The sequence below is a fragment of the Phytophthora sojae genome (assembly GCF_000149755.1).
Source record: "Phytophthora sojae unplaced genomic scaffold PHYSOscaffold_3, whole genome shotgun sequence".
NCBI lineage: Eukaryota > Oomycota > Peronosporomycetes > Peronosporales > Peronosporaceae > Phytophthora > Phytophthora sojae.
Window position 1 is genome coordinate 3,619,675 of NW_009258117.1, and position 14,932 is coordinate 3,634,606.

The 14,932-nt window shown below is 54.9% G+C and overlaps 4 protein-coding genes across 4 annotated transcripts; 2 read left to right on the plus strand and 2 right to left on the minus strand.

Moving 5' to 3' along the window:
* Nucleotides 1-90: 90 nt before the first annotated feature.
* PHYSODRAFT_491545 (hypothetical protein) lies at nt 91-687 on the plus strand (the record flags this gene model as incomplete). Its single annotated transcript, XM_009524836.1, has 2 exons — nt 91-294; nt 361-687. Coding segments are annotated over 2 exons (531 nt in total), but the record flags the coding sequence as incomplete, so codon positions are not given.
* Nucleotides 688-4,151: 3,464 nt separating this feature from the next.
* On the minus strand, nt 4,152-8,120 carry PHYSODRAFT_285408 (hypothetical protein). The gene has a single exon (XM_009524837.1). The coding sequence runs from the start codon at nt 6,005-6,007 to the stop codon at nt 4,199-4,201; it is 1,809 nt and encodes a 602-aa protein (XP_009523132.1). The 5' UTR covers nt 6,008-8,120; the 3' UTR covers nt 4,152-4,198.
* A 1,716-nt stretch (nt 8,121-9,836) lies between these two features.
* Nucleotides 9,837-10,391, minus strand: PHYSODRAFT_430406 (hypothetical protein; the record flags this gene model as incomplete). The annotated part of the gene is made up of 1 exon (XM_009524838.1): nt 9,837-10,391. A coding segment is annotated over one exon (555 nt), but the record flags the coding sequence as incomplete, so codon positions are not given.
* A 3,663-nt stretch (nt 10,392-14,054) lies between these two features.
* PHYSODRAFT_494276 (hypothetical protein) lies at nt 14,055-14,507 on the plus strand (the record flags this gene model as incomplete). Its single annotated transcript, XM_009524839.1, has 3 exons — nt 14,055-14,210; nt 14,262-14,386; nt 14,468-14,507. 3 exons carry the CDS (start codon nt 14,055-14,057, stop codon nt 14,505-14,507), a joined length of 321 nt encoding a protein of 106 aa, XP_009523134.1.
* Nucleotides 14,508-14,932: the final 425 nt, after the last annotated feature.

Sequence of the window (14,932 nt, forward strand, 5' to 3'; positions counted from 1 at the left end):
CTAGTTACGGTGCATTGAAGCAATACTGCGAAGACAACAAGAAACAAGCTTTATTCTCGTACTTTGAAGAACTGGGATTCGTGTCGAGACATGTCGGCGAACTTTGCTCGCAGCAAATTTTTCACGACTGGGAATACTACAACGAACAGGATCGAGTCAAACTGGAATCAAGTGAAAATACTGTTGGGGCACAAGACACGAATTGACAAGACTATTGCGGGCTTGGTGCAGCATCAAATCATGATAACTCAGCAGATCGGGTTCGTCATCGCGCAGCACCATTCGACTTCGCCCGTTCCTAAAACCATACCGATGTTTCTCCGGACGGTAGCAACTCGATTGTACCCTGACATCTTCGAGAAAGTGAGAAAAGAGTGGGAACGATTTGTGAACTTCATGGCAGATGCGACTTGTAAGCGTACAGCGTCGAGTCCTTCACAATGGAAAACTTATTGCGGGAATCAAACCTTTCGCTGTCACGATGTGGAGTGGACGTGTACTTGTCTATTTTATAGCAGTCACCATTTACCATGTCGTCATCTTATGCACTTAGCACGCGAGGGGCATGGCTTCAAACTGCTTCCAGCTATGGCAATTCATGATCGGCGGAGTACGTTCCAGACCTTGGAAGTGAAAAACGAATTGACGGCTGCAGCGGAAATGTTACAGCCAATTGTGCAGATGTCCAAGTTAAGGTTGCCGAAAGTAAAGTTGCCGAACGACACTGGAGCTGAACCAGAACAACCACTTTATGCTGCGGGGGGTAACGCTTCGCCAACCAAAGCTAGGAAGCAAGTTGCGTACGTACGGCTACGGCGAGGTGAACGGGCAAACCAGGTTGTATTGTCTTCAGCTGAAAAATACGCATACGCAAAAGCGATGCTGGAACCGCTATTGGAACACCTGTCAGATTTGTCTAGTGCAGACTTCTACCAAGAGCTAAGTGCCTGGAAGGAAACGATCGACATAGGGCTCAACCGTGTCAACCCTGCCCCCCAACCGAGTTCTACAGAATCTGCTGAAGATAGCAAGCAAGAAGAAGATGTATCTGAACCTGTACCAGACTCCATTCTGGACCCCGTGGAGGCAATGGGGACTATGACGCTCATGGACGCATTGGAAAGCAGCCCCATGTCCATGAATTATGGCGATTACGAGTCCGACGAAATTATGTTACCGACACAACGCACTCACCTTTCGCAGTCATCTCCAATTCGACCCCCCATCGACGAGAAATCTCATGACAGCTGCGGAATGAGTAGCTGTGACAAGGTTTCAAGCTCTACGAAGCCTGACACAGAGTCGCGCGTGCGCCAGGTCGATGTCGTTAGAGTTCCTAAGCCACCAAGCCAAGGAAAGTCAAGGTCAACTCCGAAACAGCTGAGGCAAACTACGATCAGTCTCAAAGTCGACCGTCTTGCTGTTCACAAGTACCCCACTGAACTTGCCGTGACTTTGGATCAGTTCCTGATTTGGGCCAGAAACACCTCAAATCTGAAGCGCGTGATGGAGATGCTGTCGAAGTATCCTGTTCAGCTGGAGGTTGCCTATCTAAGAGCTCGGAAGATTGATTGTCATTGGGAAATTGTACGACCTGCGGACTACATGCACACATTTGTAATTCCACAAGACCTCGCGCTATCAATGCAGGCAGCAACGACTACTACCCGGAAGGAGAAGCAGCCAATTGTACTGGATGAAAAGGCCAAGAAGCAAGGACTTGTTCTCGACGTCGTCTTGGCGATTGATCCAAAACTGTGGAAATTTAGCGGGTATGGTTGCTTTAGCGATATGGTTGCTTTAATAGGGTTGCTTTAACATGCTTATGTTTCTAGACAATATGTAGGTGCTCTAACAGGATTCAACGCGATCAAGGCGAAGTGTACCTCATGGTTAAAGGACCGAAAGGGGCTGGAGCAAGATTGGCGTAAAGTTGACTCCATCGTGGATCTTTTCGCTGCGGAGACAGCAACTGCAGGACTACCGCGTGATGCTGTTCCCGAGCGGCACCAAGGTCGAGCGAACGAAATTATCTCAAAGTTTACTTCATGTCGGCTACGCACTGAATTTGTGACGCTCTCCAACAAAGTCCTGATCAGCTTTGACAACATCGTGGGAGGGATCTGTCGTGGATGGCTAAATGATAGCCCTGTGGACTTTTGCTTGGAGACCCTTGCGAGATCGGTGGGGAAGTGCCATGTGGTGTCATCACTGACATGGGCTATCGGATGGCCAAGTCTCCCTAAGACAGCACTTGCAGCAACGAATTTTATTATCCACCCCGTTAATCTGCACGCAGACCACTGGGGGTAATTATCCTTCGCCTACGCTACACGGCAAAAACAAGCCAGCTTCGGGTGCATGTTTACATGTACGAGCCGCTCATTGATGATGACTATCACCATGAAATGGAAATCGTGCGGGCTGGAATTCCGAAAGACAAAGAAAATGAAGGAAAGGAGGGGCTTCGTGGTTATGTGGAGCGGTGGCACAAGGCTTCTGACCCCCGTGGCCATCTTTTCTTCGATCCGATTGAGTGGATCTGTGCCCCTCAACAACCTGATTTTGCTAGCTGTGGTGTAATGGTAGTAGCCCAAGCCCACAGCTATCTTACGGGGAACTTGCAGATGCAACTTTCTAGAATTTCCAAGAACGACGTCAAGGTGATGCGATTGAAAATGCTGTGGGTCATCATGTGTTACTCCCAAGAACGTCATCTCTCTGAACGCGACGTCGCTAAAGCTAGCCAGATTCAGCAGCAGCTACAGACCCAGCTCTGAGAAACACCACAGTCTGTATTTACCTTTAAATACAGAGTCTATGCTGCATTAGTCTTTCATTTTTCGCACCACCAGCTCCAGTAGAACATCGAGGGAAACAGCGTCGTCCTCTGCGGTGAGACCACCTTGGTCGGCCCCTTCATCGCCCAAGACGGCTGCTAACGCATAGCTGTTCTCTTCGCGATCTTCGACGAGGGCTTGGATTTATAGCTGCGCTGCCAGAAGCTTTTCCAGATGCTCGGTAAGCTCATCCAGCTTCTTCTTGAGGAGTGCAATCTCGGCGATTCTCGCGCGCACCAGCTCATGTGCCAGCGATTTCTTCCCCATTTTTGCTGTCGCTCAAAATCTGCTAAGTGTTGAAAATGTGGGACACATATTGTCATGTGTTTCACGTATTGCTGTGTAGAGAACATCAGTTAGACGCCACCACGACGTGTCTAAATTTAGAGACATATGTAGCAAGACCATGACGAGGGCGACGTGTCCCTGTCATTTACGCGTCATTTAAAATAAATTACCGGGTGCCAGCTGGTTTTAGGGTTGCTTTAGGCCTTGTGGTTGCTTTAATTTCTGTCGTGTTGTCGTCATATGGTCATTCGTCTCGGACCAAATTCGTCGGGCAGGATTTGCAAACGCAGTGCGCGCCGCGGGCCATGAAGAGATTTGCTCCCGTGTGAGGCTTCTCTGGCTCGGACGCGCGCGCTGCCAATTGCTTGCTTGTCGATGGAGATTCCGAGGCAAACGTTGGCGTGGAACTGGTACAGCTAAAAGTCTCCGTTATTGTCGTTCTGGTGCTTTGGCGAGGTCTGCTGACTCAGCAGTGCTGAGTAAAACGGATGCGGTCGTGGCGGGGCGTGGCATTCGTGCCGCGGGTATAGGAGGGAACTGGTGCGGCTGACGCCCTGATCCCGATGCTTGATTCACGTTGAGTATCTTGGCGATTGCGCATGGCCATCATACCCGACACGAAAGCCTCTTGACGTCTTTCGCGCGATGGCTTTCGCTTCGAGGGATGGCAATGCACGATACGCTCGATTGCTCGTGGCTTTCACGTCCACGGCAGTGATTTTTTTGCGAGGATACGAGCGGTGAGGAGGATGCGACCTCCATCAATGCGACCGACAACCGCGCAAGTACGTCAGCGCGCTTTGGCAAGTCAAGTCACCGTTGGCAGGGATAAATGGACTCGCCCGCTGACATGTTAAACAACGCGCGAGTTGGATGAATTTCATACTTCTATTGATACAGACAACAGCAAACTCGTCGACGTTGCTCTGCTAAGAAGAAGGCTGTGAGCACTCCGCACGGTACAACAAACTCTAGAGAGCTGCGTCGCCCTCATGTACCATGGGGTGTGCAACCACCAAACGCGCCAGCACGTACTTCAAGCTGAACGTAGCTGCACCAGGCGAGCAAACTTACTCGTTCTTTACCATGTGCTCGATCAGGTCCAGCACACGCGAGCTGTAGCCCCACTCGTTGTCGTACCACGACACGAGCTTCACGAAGTCGTTCGTCAGAGCAATGCCAGCGCTAGCGTCGAAGATGGACGAGTGCGAGTCGCCGATGAAGTCGCTCGACACAACAGCGTTCTCCGTGTAGCCGAGGATGCCCTGCATCTCGTTCTCGCTGGCCGACTTGATCGCAGCCTTGATCTCGTCGTACGAAGCGGGGTTCACCAGACGAGCAGTCAGGTCCACCACAGACACGTCAGCCGTAGGCACACGGAACGACATGCCCGTCAGCTTGCCGTTCAGGTCCGGGATCACCTTGCCCACAGCCTTGGCGGCGCCCGTCGAGCTCGGGATAATGTTGAAGCACGCGCCACGGCCGCCGCGCCAGTCCTTCTTCGACGGACCGTCCACCGTCTTCTGCGTCGCCGTCACGGCGTGCACCGTCGTCATCAGACCCTCCTTGATGCCGAACTTGTCGTGCACCACCTTGGCCAGCGGCGCCAGACAGTTCGTCGTGCACGACGCGTTCGACACCACGTGCATGTTCTTCTCGTACAGCTCGTGGTTCACGCCCATCACGAACATGGGCGCGTCGCTCGACGGCGCCGAGATCACCACCTTCTCCACGCCGTTCTGCAGGTGGGCCGACGCCTTCTCGGTCGTCGTGAAGGCGCCCGTGGACTCCACCACGTACTGCACCTGCTCCTCGCCCCACTTGATGTTGGCCGGGTTCATCTCGTTGAAGACGCGGATGGGCTTGCCGTCCACGAAGATGTGCTGCTCGTCGTGCGAGATCTCGCCGCCGAAGCGGCCGTGCACCGTGTCGTACTTGAGCATGTACTCCATGTAGGTCGTGGAGATGAAGGGGTCGTTGATGGCCACAATGTTGATCAGCGGGTTCTTGGCAGCAGCGCGCAGCACGAGGCGGCCGATGCGGCCAAAGCCGTTGATGGCAACGTTCACCGCGCCGCCGACGTTGTCCGTGGGGTTCTGGGCGTTGATGATCTGCAGGAAGTCGGGCTTGAGCGAGGCGCCGCCGACCAGGAAGCCGTCAATGTCGGCCTTCTGCGAGAGCTCGGGGGCGTTCTTGGCACCGACCGAGCCGCCGTAGATGACGCGCGTCTTCTCGGCGGCCTCGGGGGACACCTTCTCCTTGAGCCAGGCACGGATGCTGGCGTGCACCTCCTGGGCCTGGTCGGGCGAGGCCGTAAGGCCCGTGCCGATGGCCCAGATGGGCTCGTAGGCGATGACCACGTTGGTCCAGTCCTTGATCTCGGCCGCGTAGGCGTCGAGCTGCTCCGTGATGAAGGCCACGGTCTGGTTGGCCTCGCGGAGCTCCTTGGTCTCGCCGATGCAGGCGATGACGGCCAGGCCCTTCTCGAGCGCGTAGGCGGCCTTCTTGGCCACGACCTCGTTGGTCTCGCCCTTCTCGCGGCGCTCGCTGTGGCCCACGAGCGTGTACTCGGCGCCCAGGTCCTTGAGCATCTCGGCCGACGTCTCGCCCGTGAAGGCGCCGTTGCCCTGCTTCCACACGTCCTGGCCGCTCACGCGCACGTCGGGCCGCAGCGCGGCCTTGACCGTGGCGGCGTGCACCTGCGACGGGGCCACGACCACCTCCACGTTGGCCGGGATCTTGGCCGTGTTGAGCATGCCCACGAGCTCCTGCGCCTGGCCCAGCGAGCCGTTGCACTTCCAGTTGCCGCCCACGAAGAACTTGCGCGAGCCGGAGCTCATGTGGCGCGCCTGCGTCTTGAACACCTGACGGAAGGCCATGGTCACTACTGTGCTGGTACTTGAGGGGGCTTGAGGCTTGGACGGGGAATCCGAGAATGAGGAGGATCGCAACCACCGAAGGCGACTCGAAGTTGGCCGGCCCAAAGCTCGCACGGCAATAAAACCTCATGGTTGCTACTTGAGGGGGCCGACCCAAGCACCAAACGGCCCGGCGATGTGCGCGCACACCAAGTGTACACAAATTGAAGCGTGGCTTTGCCACCAAGCACCAGTGACCCGGCGAAATGGTCCGCTCGCTGGTCTGTGGCTTTGGCTGCTTGGTGCGCTCGCCGTCCGGCCGGGGAAAGGATTTGCGCGTCGGCGGAGAAACGCGTGTCCGATTGTCGATCGGCGTGCATACTGGGGGCGAGTCTATTTGCTGCCGGTGCAGGCCGCGCGGACGGACTTGCAGACGAGATGGGGGGGGGGCTGTTGCTGCAGATTCGAGGCGGTGGCGACGGTTGCTGCTGCGGCGAGCGGTGAGATGGATGCCGCGTCGCAGCTCCCGAGCGATGCCGATCGGGCATCAACTTCACCGCAAGGTGCGGACATCAGAAACGCAGTGCCAAGCTTGCACGCTTGGCACTATAGCTCCTGCGTCAGGTGCCGATGTCCCGTGCAGCTAATTCGTGGGCCGACGTAGGAGAAGCATGCTATTTTTTTTAAGTTTTACCTCTACTGTAGTGTTGGGGTCAAATGGGAACTTGAATCCGTTGTCACAACAGTTTGGGGGTATCGTGAAGCGCTAGGTAGGCGGATAAACACGAGGACGTCGTGCGGCTGCTACGGATTCATTTTGTTAGGAGCACTACATGTACATATGTATTATAGTGCAGTATGTATTATAGTGCAGCCCTACAAGCGTTGAACTGTGGCAACGCAGGTAAGTGTGAGCAACTTGACATATTCGCACATTTCTCGCTTGCTAGACTAGGAATCCTACCTATGTAGGCTTACCTATCGAGCTATCACCAACCTCGTTGCAACATTTGGTTTGAATCGACATCTACGAAGTCAAGTGCTCTACCACGTCCTTGAATGCGCTGTTATCTGTCGTCTCCATTGTCGCCCCACGCCCCACAAGGGCTTTCACGACCTCCAAATGACCGTGTTCGCTTGCAACTTGTAAAGCAGTCGCACCACTACCGTTTGGTTGATTAATGTTGGCTCCCGCTGCCAGAAGCAATGCAACGACGTCTGTGAAACCTTTTTGGGCAGCGCTTATAAGTGGCGTTGCTCCGGCCTTGTTGAAACCGTCGACTGAGGCTCCGTGCTCCATCAGCAGCTTCACCACCTCCCCATGACCGAACATCGCGGCAACCAGGAGTGGATCGTCTTCGTCAGCGTCTTTCACATCAACCTTGGCACCATGCTCAATGAGAGCACGTGTGGCATCGAGGTGGCCGTGTTCACTTGCCAATAGCAGAGCTGTGGAGCCATGCGAGTTGTGGTGGTGGACATTTGCTCTGTTTCTCACCAAGAGGGACACAACATCCGTGTGCCCTTGTTGCGACCCAAGCATTAGTGCAGTCATGCCTCTGTTGTTCGCCAAGTCAATGGACGCTCGATTGACCAAAAGCAACTCGACGATGCTGGCATGCCCTCGCCAAGAAGCGACAATTAACGCGCTATATCCATCCTCATCCTGTAAATCGATAGATGCGCCACATTCAATCAAGCCTCGAGCAGTATCGTAGTGCCCATTTTCACACGCAGCCACTAGAGCCGTTGCTCCACTCGGATTCTGCTGATCCACTTGAGCTCCATGTTCCAGCAACAACTGCGCAATATCCGTGTGGCCCTGTCGCGAAGCGGCCATTAGCACGGTCCAGCCGCTCTTGCTAGTCAAATTGACGCCCGCTTGATTGTTCAGCAGCAGCTGAACAAATTCGATGTGGCCCCAGTGCGAAGCCAACCCCAACGCACTAATGCCATTTTCATTCTCCAAGTTGATAGACGCACCGCCTCCTAGTAACGCCCGAGCGGTGTCAAGGTGCCCTGGTCCACAGGCAAGAAGCAGCGCAGTGACTCCGTCCGGACGCTGCTGATCTACTCGTGCTCCATTTCGCAGCAATACTTGTACAACCTCTGTGTGTCCTTTATGCGTTGCGTCCATCAGCGCGGTCTCCCCGTTGCTATTGACCAGGTTGGTGGTCGCTCCATTGCTCAAAAGAAGCTCCACAATGGCGACATGACCCTGTCTCGAGGCTAGCATCACCGCACTCTCCCCGTCTTTCGCCTGCAAGTTGACGGATGCACCTCCGTCGATCAGAGCTCGTACCGTTTCGATATGCTCGTTTGCACACGCAAGCATTAGAGCTGTTGTGCCATTCGAGCACTGATCGTCGACCGATGCTTCATAATGCAGCAACACTTGCACCACGTTTGCTCGCCCGTATAGCGAAGCCAGCATCAGAGGGGTCCGGCCATCGTTTGTTGCCATGTCGATCGAAGCTCGATTGCTCAGCAGCAGCTCCGCCACAGTGCTAAACCCGTTTGCGGCTGCATAGAGTAGTGGGGAGTTATGCGTCAAGTCGATCGTGGCGCCAGCCTGAATGAGGCATTGTGCGATGTCAAGATGGCCATATTGGCACGCGACAGATAGTGCACTTTGCCCGTCTGGGTTGAGAATATTGACGCCAGCTCTTTCATCGAGCAGGAGTTTGACCACGGTAGCGTGGCCATATCTTGCCGCACTCATCAGTGGGGTCCAGCCTCTTGCATCGGTTTTGTCGATATCGTCACGATGTTTCAACAACCTTTTCACTACCACCAAATCGCCTTGCTCACACGCAATTCGAAGAGCTGTGTCTCCATTGCGGAGTTTCTCGTCAATGGCAGAGTTGACAGCCGTAATATTTCCCTCCTCTTCACCGTCGACATGAAGCCCACGTTGCTCGACCGAAGAACTGAAAATTGGTCCAATTCGTTCGTAGATCAGCTGCGTAAACTCGATGTAGCCGCTCATGTACGATACAGTCAACACTGGCAAGTTTTGGAAGTCTCCACACACCGTGAAGTCTGCTCCACTATCGAGAAGAATCCGAACCACAGCCAGTCGTCTGTACCAAACCGCAGTCAGCAGAGCTGTACCCCCGCTAGGCAGCAGTGCATTGATATTCGCACCTCTCGAAAGTAAAAACTGCACCACATCCGAGTGGCCCAGTTGTGCTGCTGTGATCAAAGGGGTATAACCTGCGTTATCCGCCAATTCAAGGTCGGCTCCATGGTTTACGAGCATCACAACAATCTTCAGCTGGTCGTGCTCACACGCAATGTTCAGCGCCGTTGCCCCATTAGGCCCCTGGGCATCGATTCGCGCACCACTTTTCAAAAGCGCCACCACCACGTCGAAATGCCCCCTTTCCGTTGCCTTCATTAACGCGCTCCAGCCGGACTTGGATTGAAAGTCAACTAATGCATCCTTTTCGATCAAAACTTGGACAACCGAGCTATCGCCTTTTGTCGCCGCCCAAACCAAGAGCGTGTCACCGTCGCAGTCCTGCGAGTCGACGGCTGCACCACCGTCAATCAAAGCTCGGGCGGTATCAAGATGGCCCAGTTGACACGCAATCACTAGAGCTGTCGCTCCATTCGAACCACGGTGATCGATTCGTGCTCCGTACTGCAGCAATACACGGACCACCCTCGTGTGGCCATTCCGTGATGCGATCGTCAGCGCCGTCCTGCCATTGGGGTCAGCCCAGTCAATTGACGCTCCATTCCGCAGAAGTAACTCCACTACGTCGGATTGGCCCTTACCTGAAGCTGCCATCAACGCAGTGCCCCCGTCATTATCCTGGGAGTCGATAGACGCGCCACCAGCTATCAGAACTTGTGCAGTTTCAGGGTGTCCATATTCGCACGCATAACGTAGAGCAGTGATTTCGTTCGGACCGCGCTGATCAATTCGTGCTCCGTTTCGCAGCAGCACATGCACCACGTCCGTGTGCCCATTCTGCGAAGCTGCCATGAGCGCGGTGCCGCCGAAGCGGTTCGCCAAGTTGACGGACGCTTGGTTACCCACAAGCAGCTCCACAATGCCAATGCTTCCGCCCATAGCAGCCTCCACTAACGCACTGTTTCCACTAGTGAGCTGTATGTCAATAGATGCGCCAGCTTCAATCAGAGCTCGAGCAATGCCGATGCGTTCGTGTTGGCACGCCGAGAACAATGCTGTGTTTCCGTTGGGACGCTGCTGATTGACCTGTACTCCACTTTTTAGCAGCAGCTTTACCACATCTTCATGTCCATTTTGCACAGCAGCCATCAGCGGGGTCCACCCGTCATTGCGCGCTAGGTTGGTAGCTGCCCCATTGAGCAAGAGCAGCTCCACGACACTCAGGTGGCCGTTGCCAGAAGCTGCCAGTAGCGCTCCTTCCCCATCAACGTCCCGAAAGTCGATGTATGCGCCACCAGCGATCAGAGTTCGGGCGATATCGACGTGCCCTCGCTGACATGCAACAAGCAGAGCCGATGCTCCGTTCGGACCTGGCTGGTCCATTCGCTCTGTCTTCTGCAGCAACACCCGCACCACATTATTGTGTCCATTCTGTGAAGCGATCATCAAGGCGGTCGCGCAGCAGCGGTTCACCAAGTCCGTGGACGCTTGATTGTCTAGAAGCAACTCCACGATATGGGCATGTCCATTGCTTGCGGCCTCCATTAACGCGCTATCGCCATCTTCGTCCTGCGAGTTGATGGGTGCGCCTGCTTCGATCAGCTCACGAGCTGTATCGAGGTGGCCACCTTTACACGCCGTTCGCAAGCTCCCAGCAAGGACTTCCTTGTCTTCAGTAACCTCGTTCTCTAGCAGAGGCTTGGAGACAGTCTTCGTCGCTAAAGGTGGGGCATCTCGATTTCGTTGGTTAATTTCTCCATTGTGACCTGCAAGTTCTCCACTATCGCACGCGAGTCGCAGAATACTTGAGCTACTTCGCTTCAACCCGGAAGAATTGCCAGCATCCGCATTGTGGTGAGCGGCTGACTCAGCTTCGCTTTCTCGCTGATTGTCAGGACGTTGGGCGCACTCTGCGCTAAGGGCGGGCATATCGCAATTGTTGAAATCTACTTTTCGTCACCTCCGTGCCTCCTGTTCGATGTTGCTACTCTGTGGGGAATCAAATACTGAGTCGTGCGAGTATCCAAATGTCCGGATGGGCCTTTCGTCGTGAGTTTTCGTGCGCACTGGGTTCAAGCTGAACTGCAGTGTAGTTTGTCGATGTTATTCTTACTGAACGGAACTGAACGGATAGGCACCAAGTCATCCATCCGTGCGCACTGGGTTCAAGCTGAACTGCAGTGTAGTTTGTCGATGTTATTCTTACTGAACGTTTAACAGGAAGAAGTGCTGTCTTGGGGGAGGACGTGCGGAACTAACCCGCAGTTCAGGCGGATGGAAGCTTCGCGAAGCCTCCACAGCCGCCCTACATCTGCATATCTATTTTAACTTGGTTTCACTATACCTACGGTGAGTCGTACCTACACTGACCTCCTATTGGCTTACCTTTCTACCAATCAGATACACTCACCCCTTCTCTGGCTGCGCGCCCTTCCGACTTGTCATTCCCGAAAAAGACAGAGAACCGCGACGCTTCCGGCTGTCGCCTGAGGAATTAGTCCGACCTCGCTTCGCCTTCGCCTCGGCCTGGTTGTTGGAGGCTTGGATTGGTTCCTTGGGCTGATAGTTGTGTCGCTAGCGGCTTCTACTGCTGCCGGAATGCAGTCTCCTGCTTCCGCGCGTTCTGCCTCGCCTCCAGCGACGGCTGATCATGATGTTGAGGCTCCGCCGTCTGCGTCGCCTCTGGCGACCGCAAATCTCGATGGTCCGTCCATGCTTCCGCCTGGCGCCGCCACGCCAGCCGCGCCGGCAGACTCTGAATGCGCCGCCGCGCTCGCGCAGATTGTCGATGTTGTGGCCGCTGCTGGTGAAGACAGCGATGCTGACTCCGGTCTTGACGAAGAGATGGTGCGTGTGTGGGAAGAATTAGAGCTCACCAGTCGCTCTCCCGGTCTTGGCTCTCCAGATTCGGGCTCGGCGTCCCCGGCGCCACCGCCTGCGTCGCCAGCGCCGCGTGAGGTTGTTGCTTTGGCTGGTGGTTTTTCTCCACCTACGCGCCTCCAGGAGTTGATCTTCATGCTCGATGTGGAAGGGTTGTCTGTCGAGCAGGCGATAGCTGCTGAGCCTGCGCTTGGGGCGACCTTTGAGGCCTCGCCTGAAGATGAATCCGGGCTTTTCGATGATAGTGACGACGATGAAGGCCTGCCTCAGGTTGACCGCTCGCGCTTGCGTCGCGGTGACGAGACTTCGACGTGGCATCCGATGCCGCTTCCTCCGGCGCCCAAAAAGCACCCGTCGAACAACCGCAAGAACCATACGACCCGAAGAAGCCTTGGGATTACAACACTGAGGTTGACATCGTCCGTGCCTTGGATGTCAGGGGCAAGGCTCCGCACCGTTGCTACTTGGTGGAATGGGAAGACAATCCGCTACAGCTAAGCTGGGTCTGGATGGAGCAGCTCGACAAACCGTCGACGCGCTACATGATGAGGATGGTGGACGCTTGGAAGGAATCGGGAGACAAGCGCACCTTCTGTTATTGGTACTCGGAGCGTGATTCCGCGTCGGAGGCTGGTACTTGTTTCATGGATGCTTTCCGCTCGGCCTTGTACTATCTCGGACAGCCGAATCTAGTCACAATGGAGATGTGGGATGCGTATGAAGACACGCGACCTGAAGCCATCCAGTACGGTGTGTCTCGCGACGACATGACGGAGTTCTTCAAAGTTCTGCAGCGCAAGAGTGTGCCACTGAACTACGACGTCCTTCTCCGAAACGCTCTTCCAGAGTCAAGTGCCAACATCACGACGCTCCAAGGTGTTTGCCGCAAACAAGCACCCGGTGTTTACGTCGTCAGCGCTGGCCGCAATGATGTCGGGCACTGCTTTGTCGTGGTTAACCGTGGTCCGGAGAAGCAACTTCTGGCTCTTGACAATTTCAATGCCCGCAAGAACCCGCCGGTGGACGTTCTTCCTCTGAGTTACCAGCAGTGGATTCAGCACGTGAAATGGATGGCGCAAGTGGAGCTGCAACCAGGATACAAGTGTCGTCACGGCAAGCGCAAGTCGAAGACGCAGAAAAAGCGGGAGAAACGCATGAAGCAGCAGGTTCTGCAACAAGAGGGGATGTAATACGGGAATACATGTAGGCCTTTGAGCCCCCCTTCAGCTGATCCTGCTTCACCGTTTTCGACGCTTCTTTCGCCTTGCAGATTCAAATTCTGCGATGCGATCTGGGACTTGCGACAAGTTCTCCACTGGTTCCCAGGTTTGTTTCTCCTCGCCCACCCACTCCACAAGATATTGGATCCGCCGTTTTTGCGTTCGCTTTCCACGTAATGCCTTGACGATCTGGCCAATGCTGCCGTCCGCTAAGATTACGTCGCTTGGCCTCGACAAGCGAGTCAGCTCCTTGTACGGCTTCAATGACGCAGTGTTGAAGACGGGATGCAGTTTGTTGCCAGCCTGGATGTTGAGCTCGTACGCGTGGATATGAATCTTCCGCACCACGGTGTACGGTCCAATCCACTTGGGTCCGAACTTGGTGGAGTTGGGCAAGCCGGAGTGCTTCGGGTTCAGATTCTGCGTGCTCAAGTATACCCTGTCACCAACTTCGAAGATCTGCTCAACACGGTTTCGGTCGTAGACGTCGCGCATCCGTTCTTGGGCCTGAGCTAACGCTTCGCGACAGCGTAAGAGAATCGCCGCCTGTCGCTTGTGAAACTCTGCTCCGCGGCGACTCTTGGGGACACTCTCAAGTTGCTCGGATGCAAGTTGAAGTGGATTCAGCGGAATTTAGCCCAGATCGGCTTCGAACGGCGCAAGCTTCGTGCTGGAGTTGACAGTTGAGTTGACAGCGAACTCAGCGTTGGCGAGATGGACGTCCCAATCATCTTGAAGTGGACCGACGAAGCACCGAAGATACTCTTCCAAGGTTCGGTTCATGCGCTCCGTTTGTCCGTCACCTTGAGCGCGATGTGCAACGGTCATGCTTAGCTTCGTCCCGATGGACTTGAAGACATGCTGCCAGAAGGCGGACACGAACTTCCTGTCGCGGTCGGAGACGATATTCGTCGGCATGCCGTGTAACTTCCAGATGTTGTCGATGAAGAGTCGAGCAACACCTTCGGCGTTCACCTTCTTGGTGGTTGGCACGAAATGACACCGCTTGGTCAACCGATCGACGACGACCCAGATAGAGTCGACGCCCCGCTCCGTTCGCGGCAGATCAGTGCTGAAGTCCACGGAGATGGATCTCCAACGCTCGTCTGGGATACTAAGTGGCTCGAGCAACCCAGGAGGTTTCGTCAACCGCGGCTTGTTCCTCCGACAAGGCTCACAGTCGGCGACAAACTTCTGGATGGACTTCAACATCTTTGACCAGTACCAATGGCGCGCCAGTATCAAGTACGTACGTTCCGCACCGGGATGGCCTCCGTAGTTGGTGTCGTGACACTCGAGGATAATTGTCTGTCGCAACTTCACATCGTTGGGCACGACAATCCGTGGAGCGTCATCTGCAGGCGTTTGATACCACAGTAACCCGTTCGCTTCGGAGTAGAAGCGGTATTTCTTGTGCTGCTGGTGTTCGCGCTTTGGTTTTGAGTCGGATTTGCGTCGCTTGATTGCTGTCAAGATTGCTTGGACATCACGATCTTTCTTGTACGCTTTCTTGATGCGCGTAATCAGCTCCGAGTCACCCGTTACTTCGCTGATCGCGAGGCTGAAGGATTGCTGGTCATCCGTAAGTCGTGGAAGAACTTCGTCTCCGGTTGTAAGTCTGACCTTCGACTTAACGCGTCTGCGATGCCATTCTTCGCACCGGGAAGGTACGAGAACGTCGGCTGGTATTCCGCAAGGATGTCG

Coding starts and splice junctions, on each gene's coding strand:
- PHYSODRAFT_285408 (XM_009524837.1), bottom strand. CDS start 6,007: ATGGCCTTCCGTCAGGTGTTCAAGACGCAGGCGCGCCACATGAGCTCC.